Raw genomic sequence first — 9,148 nt, 5'->3', positions numbered from 1 at the left:
TTTTTATTATTCAATTTTTGGATTTTACAATTTCTCAATTTTTTAATTTCTCGGTTTTCAGTTTTTACGATTATTAAATATTTCGATTTTTCAATTTTTGACTTTTATACTCTTTATTTGTCGATTTTTCAATTGATTGATTTTTCAGGTTTTTTGGTTTTTCAATGTTTCTATTTTTTCAGGTTTCGATTTTTCAACTTCACTTTTTTGATTTTTCGATTTCTGAATTTTCCAATTTAATTTCTCAGTTTTTGGACATTTCAGTTTTGGGATTTTTCAGTTTACTTATTATTCAATTTTTCGATCTTACGATTTTGCAAGTTTTTGATTTTTCAATTTTTCGATTTTTTTAAAGTTTCGATATTTCGACTACACTTTTTTGATTTTTCGATTTCCCAGTTTTTCGATTCTTTAGATTCTCAGTTTTTCGATATTTCAGTTTTAGGATTTTTCCATTTTTGACTTCTGGATTTTTCGTTGTCGACTTTTTACTTTTTCAATTTTTAAATTTTAGATTTTTCGATTTCTCGATTTTTCATTTCAGCTCTTCCATATTTCAATTTTTCAAATCTTTGGATTTCTTAATCTTTCGATTTTTCGACTTCCCGGTTTTAGATTTTCTGTTTTTCGATTGCCATTTTTTCAATTTTTCGGTTTTTAAATTTTAGATGTTTCAGTTTTTTAATATTTTAATTTTTCAATTATTAAAATTTTAGATTTTTCGATTTCTCAATTTTTCATTTCAGTTCTTCGATATTTCAGGTTTTCAAGTTTTCCAATTTTTCAAATGTTTTGATTTCTTAATCAATCGATTTTTTGACTTCCCGGTTTTAGATTTTCTGTTTTTCAATTGTCGTTTTTTCAAATCTTCGATTTTTCAATTAATCGATGTTTTCATTTTCCCATTTCTTGACTTTCGAGGGTTTCGATATTCCTGTTCTTAAATTCTTGAATTTTTCGATTTTTCAGGTTTTTGATTTTTGATTTTTCAATTTTTTTAAGGTTTCAATTTTTCGACTTCACTTTTTGGATTTTTCTATTGCTCAATTTTTCGACTTTTTAGGTTCTCAGTTTTTGGACATTTTAGTTTCCGGAGGTTTCAGGTTTTCCATTTTTCAGTTTTTCTTTCATTTTTTAGTTTTTCGATATTTCAGTTTTGGGATTTTTCAAAATTTCGATTCTTCGACTTTTCGATTTTTGACTCCGGGATTTTTCGATGTGTCGATTTTTTTACTTTTTCGAGTTTTAAATTTTAGATTTTTTAATTGTTAAAATTTTAGATTTTTCGATTTCTCGATTTTTCATTTCAGTTCTTTGATATTTCAATTTTTCAAGTTTTCGAATTTTTCAAATATTTCGATTTCTTAATCTTTTGATTTTTCGACTTCCCGGTTTTAGATTTTCTGTTTTTCAATTGTCATTTTGCCAATTTTCGATTTTTTAATTTTTCAAAATTTTCGATTTATCAGCATTTCGACGTTTCGGTTTTTTGCTTGTTCAATTTCTCGATTTTTGGATTTTTCAATTTTTACGAATTAGTTTTTCTAATGTTAAATTTTTGATTTTTCGACTTTTGGATTTTGGTCCATTTCGATTTCTCAATATTTCGAAGTTTTAATTTTACAGATTTTCAATGTTTCTACTTTTCGGCTTCTCGATTTTTTAACTTTTGGATTTCTTGATTTTTCGATCTTTCGTTGTTCTCATTTCTCGATTTTCAATTTTTTGATTTTTGAGTTTTTTTAAATTTTCAGTTTTTTCATTTTTCGACTTGATGATTTTTCGTCTTTTCATTTCTTGATTTCTCAATTTTCAGTGTTTTAGTTTGGAATTTTTCGATTTTTCGCTTCATCAATTTTTCGAAACCCCGATTTTTTTTTCGATTTCTCAAATTTAGGATTTTTTTTTTTATTTTTCGGTTTCTCGATTTTTCAGTTAATCGTTATTTTGAATTCCCCATTTCTTGACCTTCGAGTGTTTCGATTTTCCTGTTCAATTCTTTAATTTTTTGATTTTTCTATTTTTCGATTTTTTAAGGTTTCTATTTTTCGACTTCACTTTTTTGATTTTTCGATTTTTCACTTTTTAGATATTTCTGTTTTAGGATTTTTCAATATTTCAATTCCTCGGCTTTTCTATTTTTGCTTCTGAGTTTTTCGATGTGTCTACCTTTTTACTTTTTCGATTTTTCAATTTTTGGATTTTTAATTTTAGATTTTTCAATCTTTTGATATTTTAATTTTTCAGTATTTCTTAATCTTTCTATTGTTTGTCGATTTCTCTATTTTTCGACTTCATTACTTTCCGATTTCTCGTTTTTTGGAAATTTAAATTTCTCAATTTTTCAATTTTTCGAATTTTTAAGTTTTTTGATTTCTCGATTTATCGAGATTTGGAATATTTCGATATTTTGATTGTCAATTTCCCAATTTAAAAATCCAGAACGTGAAAAATCCAAAAGTCAAAATACTAAAAAATCCCAAAATTGAAAAATTGAAGAATCGAAAAACTGAGAAAACTCACAAAATTGAACGAAATATCCAAAAATTGAAAAATTGGGAAATCGAAAAGCCGAAAAATTGCAAACCTAAACAATCGAAAAATTGAAAAATCTGGAGCCTGAAAAATCGAAAAATTGAGGAACTGAAAAACTGAAAAATCGAAACCTTGGCAAGTCGAAAATGGGAAAATCAAAAAATAGATTAATTGCGAAATCGGAAAAATGAAAATTCAGAGACGTCAAAACTTAAAAATTTTAAAAATTGGAAAATTGAAAAACGGATAATTCAAAAATCGAAAAGCCGAAAAGTAACAAAAAAACGAAAAACCGACAAATCGAAAAATCGAAATACCGAAAAATTCAAAAACTGAAACATTCGAATCTCGATAAATCGAGTTCTCAAAAAATTGAAAAATCGAAAAATAAAAAATTCGGAAAAAAGAAAAATTAGAATATACAAGAACTGAAAACTCGAAAAATTCAGAATCGAAATATATATAAAACAGTCGAAAAGTGAAAAATCTTAAGTTTAAAAAACGAAAAGCTGAAAATCCAAAAAATAAAAAATCGAAAAGTCGAAAAATAAATATATCGAAAAATCCCAAAACTGAAACAAAGAATTGAAGAACTGAAAAATCGAAACTGTGAATTCGAGAAAAGTGAAAATAAAAAAATATTAATTGAAAAATCATAAAATAGAAATGCTGAAGAACTGGAAAATCAAAAAATCTAAAATTTAAAACATTGAAAAACGGAGAAATCCAAACATCAAAGAATCAAAAAAGAAAAATTCGAAAATCTAAATCTGAAAAATCGACAAATCGAAACTCCCGAATTTAAAAAAATTGAAAAATCGGATAACTGAAAAATCGAAACATCTTTTCGATTTCCCGTTCTTTGGATCTTTCAATCTCTCAATTTTTCAATTTTTCGAATTTTTAAGTCTTTTGATTTCTCGATTTATCGAGATTTGGATTTTTCGATATTTTGATTGTCAATTTCCCAATTTAAAAATCCAGACCGTGAAAAATCCAAATGTCAAAATACTAAAAAATCCCAAAATTGAAAAATTGAAGAATAGAAAAACTGAGAAAACTCACAAAATTGAACGAAATATCCAAAAATTGGGAAATTTAAAAATTGAAAAATTGGGAAATCGAAAAGCCGAAAAATTGCAAACTTAAAGAAACGAAAAATTGAAAAATCTGGAGCCCGAAAAATCGAAAAATTGAGGAGCTGAAAAACTGAAAAATCGAAACCTTGGTAAACTCGAAAATGGGAAAATCAAAAAATAGATTAATTGAGAAATCGGAAAACTGAAAATTCAAAAATGTCAAAAAACGAAAAACTGAAAACTCGAAAAATTCAGAATCGAAATACATATAAAACAGTCGAACATTGAAAAATCTTAAGTTTAAAAAACGAAAAACTGAAAATCCAAAAAATAAAAAATCGAAAAGTCGAAAATAGAAATATTGAAAAATCCCAAAACTGAAACAAAGAATTGAAGAACTGAAAAATCGAAACTGCGAATTCGAGAAAAGGGAAAATAAAAAAAAATATTAATTGAAAAATCGTAAAATAGAAATGCTGAAGAACTGGAAAATCAAAAAATCCGGAAATCGAAAAATCTAAAATTTAAAACATTGAAAAACGGAGAAATCCAAACATCAAAGAATCAAAAAAGAAAATTCGAAAATCTAAAGTTGAAAAATCGAAAAACTGAAAAATCTTCAAATCGAAACATCTTTTCGATTTCTCGTTTTTTGTATCATTCAATCTCTCAATTTTTCAATTTTTCGAATTTTTAAGTTTTTTGATTTCTCGATTTATCGAGATTTGGATTTTTCGATTTTGACCTATTTCGGTTTCTCGATTGTTTCAATTTTCCAGTTTTTCGATGTTTCGATTTTTAAGTTATCCGATTTTTTTAATTTGGGAGTTTAGATTTCTCGATTTTTCGTTATTCGGTTTTAAAATTTTAGATTTTTTCGATTTTCAGTTCTTTAGATTTTCTGTGAAAACCGGAAGTTCAAAAAACGAAAAATTAAAAACCTAAAGAATCGAAAAATTGAAAAATCTGGAGCCTTGAAAAATCGAAAAATTGAGGAACTGAAAAACTGAAAAATCGAAACCTTGGCAAGCCGAAAATTTAAAAAATTGAAAAATTGAAAAATCGGATAATTCAAAAATCGAAAAGCCGAAAAGTAAAAAAACGAAAAACCGAAAAATTCAAAAACTGAAACATCCGAATCTCGATAAATCGAGTTCTCAAAAAATTGAAAAATCGAAAAATAAAAAATTCGCAAAAAAGAAAAATTAAAATATACAAGAACTGAAAATCGAAAAATTGTAAAAAAGAAAAATTGGAAGAATCGAAAATTTAATAGAACTGAAACCTCGAGAAATCGAAAAACCTAGAATTTTAAAATGTGAAAAATGAAAAGCTAAAAATTCAGAATCGAAATATATATAAAACAGTCCAAAAATTGAAAAATCTTAAGTTTAAAAAACGAAAAACTGAAAATCCAAAAAATAAATAAATCAGCCTCTATGTCGCATCTATATTAATCTAGGTTATAACGTTCTAAATTGTGGATATACGTACCTTGAGTTTGGAGTTATGCAAGGAGTACAGGGAGATCTGCGACTTTTTCGTAAATACAGCAATGATATCTTGTACGCAATTTTATTAATACTAACCTTGACAAATGCATTTCTGAACAGGATTTCACACCAACCAGTTCGTGACAGGAAGCTGAAAAAGAGGAAATTAACAGGACATTAGGAAAACGACACAGGATTAGTTAAAACAGGCCAGGAAAAATGTTTTGGAGCGATGCAGGGACACCGAGAGGACCTCAATCTTTCGTAAATAAAGCCAACGATGTACAAGGCTTCTTGTAAAAATAATCCATTTATTAATAAAATCTCGCTAGTCTACGAGTGATGTTTTAAAATGAATGTACAAAGATTAAAACCACTTCAACAACAAATATCATTAGAGGACGTCTACAATTCCCTTATTTAGGCTGTCTAAACAGCACCACTTAAAAAATGTAAAAAATATACATATTTACACTGAGTACGGAAATACTACCATGATTCGCTACCTAGGAATGACTGTTCCAGTCCATAAAATTTCAATAATACTTAAAACAACCATATTTACACGTAAGTTTCATTAGTTGCTTTATACACTAACACTAATCCATAAAACCTAAAATTAGAAAATCCTTGATTCATAAATAAAATTATACCTAGCCCGTGTGGAGTTATTTCTCCGGCGAACATTCAATCGAGTTTTCGTTCACAATTATCTGTTTTTTCTTTTTAGTCTGAGTTGTGCAGCTGCCGATCACTTCCATCCACCTAAAACAAAATCAAAATAATAATAAGAATAATAACAATGATGATGTGACGTCGTACCGGTTATAAGTGTATTCGGACTCCGCCCTGAAGAAATAAACGTGATTCTTGTATTGGAGCTTGAACACGAAGTCCTTTCCAATCGCGTCGTCTGGAGCAGGCGCCCCCACGGTGTAACCCAGTAGCGGTAGCGACGCCAAAGGAAAATCATCCATGCATCCCTTGTAAAAAAATAGACAGAATGACGTCAAAACGACCCAAAGTTTCTGCCAACCGTTGCTACTTTTGAATTTACGCAACAAATAACCTGATAGTTGATTCTACAACCCAAATATTAAAAATAATAATAATGATGATGACGCGAAACGACACCTCAACCGCCACTAATTCATCTTTCATACTGATGCTAGTGTTTCGGTGCCAACACACGTGCACCTTCAGGTTGCTCCTCTGCGGCTGCGGCTTAGTCTGAGTACCCACGTCGTTCCCACACTGGTCCATAATTTCGTCTGAAGAGCCTACAACGACACGTTATACACCGGTCACGACTTTCCAACCCGACACTCACTGCAGCTTTTTAGGCTCAAATACGTGATTTTCGTGTCCGTCTTATCCCTAGCTAGTTGAATCGCATTTTGCAGATCCTGTTTCCAACGCTCTTTTTCTTCCTGGGAGCTAGCCGCAACCGTGAGAGCCCGATTCCCGCCTGAAACCACATAGTAACTTTGTGTTTATCAGTTGGTACGACTCACCATAAATCACCAGACCGTAGTTGGCCAACTCGCCTTCCGGCTCTTCAATCAAGACACCTCTGAGAGGCATGTGCCCGTGTACTTTGAACTGCAAAGTCGCTTGCGAGCGCGACGTGTACAACAAGATGTCCGAAAACTGAAAACTTACTTAAGTCATGGTTTAAGTCAGTTGGTTTAGTTACCAAGAAGAACATGCGCTGTTGGTACCCCTTTTTGGAATGTTTGAGTAAGCAACCGTGGCGGATGAACTTGCGGCCCGACTGCACTAAATTATCGAAACCAACTAGGTCCCTTTGGAGCTCGCACAGCGTTGCCAGATTTTCCGAGTGCTCGAGTGTCTCGCTCACCGGTTGCATCAAGTCTTTGAGAGTGTCACTAGCTGTCAAACAGTCGGCGCGATCGGGGTGCGACGGCCCGTAGTACCGTAGCAGTCTTTGGAGGAGGTTTTGGTACTGCAGGAGGCGGTGCAGCGGCTTAAGCACGAACGTCGTCAGCGGTAAATAGCAGACCTTTTGGGTCTCGAAGTCGCGGTAGAGCTGCTCGAAGTGAGAGTTTTGTTTAAAGGCGGCGTCAAGTCGTTCCAGGACCAAAATATGGCCGTCAAGGTACTCTTCATAGATCTGTGGATTGTCGGTTAGTTAAGTTAACTTAAGTTAAGTCGGGTTTTACACTTACAGGGAGTAGTGGGGGTAAGTGGGTGAGGAGCACGTCGGCGATTCGTTGGCTGCTGGTGGCTCGGGGGCCCCCCTTGCCGTCCCAACCTTGCAAGCGCTGCTCTAAGTCTTTGACGAGCTGACCGTGCGCCTGCGCCAAAGGCGCGATTAGGGTGAGCAAGATTGAGCATTCGTCGGGTTCTTCTTTACCGACTTCGTCTCTAAACCACTGGAAATAATTATTGGTGAGTTTTAGCATTGGTTAAGTATGTTATAGTTGGACAAACTAAAATATCGAAAAGTTGAACAATTGAACGAAATATCCAAAACTTCGGAAATTAAAAAATTGAAAACCGAAAAGTCAAAAAGCAAAGTCGAAAAATCGCAAACTTAAAAAATCGAAAAATTGAAAAATTGAAAACCTGAAAAATCAACGAATAGAGAAATCGAAACTCGAAAATTTACAATATTGAAAAATTGAACTCGAGAAATCGAAAAATCTAGAAATTTAACAATTGAAAATTTAAAATATGGAAAAGTTGAAAAATTGAAAAATTGAAATATAAAGCAATCGAAAAATTAAAAAATCCAAAGTTCAAAAAACGAAAAACTGAAAATCCAAAAATAAAAAATCGAAAAATCACAAAACTGAAAGAATATCCAAAAATCGAGGAATTAAAAAATTGGAAAATTGAGAACTCGAAAAACCAATAAAGCAAAGTCGAAAATTCGAAGAATTGAAGAACTGAAAAATCGAAACTTTGAGAAGTGGGAAAATCAAAAATAGATTCATTGAGAAGTAGAAAAACTGAAAATTTAGCAAACGTCAAAATTTGAAAAATTGAAAAATAGAAATACTGAAGAACTGAAAAATCTAAAATTTAAAACACTGAACAATTAAAAAATCACAAAATTGAAGAATTGAGAAATTCAAAATTGAAAAATTGAAAAATCGAGAAAGTGAAAAGCCCAAAAGTAAAAAATCGAAAACCGAGAAATCAAAAAATTGAAAAATCGAAAAATTTTAAAAAAGAAAAACTGGAAAATCGAAAATTTAAAAATTCGAAAAATTGAAAAATAGAAGAACTGAAAACTCGAGATATCGAAAAACCTACAATTTTAAAAATTAAGATTTTAAAACACGGAAAAGTTGAAAAATTGAGAAATCGAAGTATAAAACAGTCGAAAATTGAAAAATCTAAACTTGAACAACAAATTGAAAAATTCCGAAAATTGAAAAATTGAAATTCATATAGAAGAACTGAAAACTCGAGAAATCGAAAAACCTAAAATTTTAAAAACTGAAAAGTGAAAATATCGAAAAGTTGAAAAATTGGGAAATCGAAGCATAAAACGGGAAAATTGAAAATCCAAAAAGTAAAAAGTCGAGAAATCGAAGAATCAAAAACTGAAAAATCACAAAATTGAACGGAATATCCAAAAATTAGGAAATTAAAAAATTGAAAAGTCCCAAAAGCAAAGTCGAAAAATCGCAAACTTAAAAAATCGAAAAATTGAAAAATCAAAAACCTGAAAAATCGAAAAACTGAAGAACTGAAAGATCGAAACTTTGGTAAGTGGAGAAATGAGAAAATAAAAATATAGATTAATTGAGAAATCCGAAAAGTGAAAATTCAGAAACGTCAAAATTTGAAAAATTAAAATATCGTAAAATTGGAAAATGGAGAAATTCAAACATCAAAAAATCAAAAACATAAAAATTCGAAAATCTAAAATTTATAAAATCGAAAACTGAAAAATCAACGAATCGTGAAATCGAAACTAGAAAATTTACAAAATTGGAAAATTGAAAAATTGGATAATTCAAAAATTGAAACATCGAAAAATCGAGGAACCGTAAAGCAAAAAAATCG

General features: G+C 30.4%; 1 protein-coding gene across 3 annotated transcripts in view; it reads right to left on the bottom strand.

The window, feature by feature from the left end:
* Nucleotides 1-5,398: 5,398 nt before the first annotated feature.
* The window catches only part of LOC135137102 (FERM, ARHGEF and pleckstrin domain-containing protein 1-like), a 116,129-nt gene continuing 112,379 nt past the window's right edge, over nt 5,399-9,148 (bottom strand). For all 3 annotated transcript variants that reach the window (XM_064066654.1, XM_064066656.1, XM_064066655.1), the window contains 7 exons: nt 7,297-7,503; nt 6,804-7,241; nt 6,622-6,757; nt 6,438-6,575; nt 6,242-6,387; nt 5,930-6,189; nt 5,399-5,872 (listed from right to left, as the gene is read on the bottom strand). In XM_064066654.1, coding sequence (XP_063922724.1) covers nt 5,776-5,872; nt 5,930-6,189; nt 6,242-6,387; nt 6,438-6,575; nt 6,622-6,757; nt 6,804-7,241; nt 7,297-7,503 — 1,422 coding nt within the window. In that variant the 3' untranslated portion in view covers nt 5,399-5,775. The remainder of the gene's footprint in view (nt 5,873-5,929; nt 6,190-6,241; nt 6,388-6,437; nt 6,576-6,621; nt 6,758-6,803; nt 7,242-7,296; nt 7,504-9,148) is intronic.

Source organism: Zophobas morio, unplaced genomic scaffold, assembly GCF_036711695.1.
Source record: "Zophobas morio isolate AGI-343-1 ecotype UQ-CSIRO unplaced genomic scaffold, CSIRO_AGI_Zmor_V1 ptg000028l, whole genome shotgun sequence".
NCBI lineage: Eukaryota > Metazoa > Arthropoda > Insecta > Coleoptera > Tenebrionidae > Zophobas > Zophobas morio.
The sequence above is the reverse complement of the archived record's forward strand: the minus strand, read 5'-3'. Positions and strand labels throughout refer to the sequence as shown.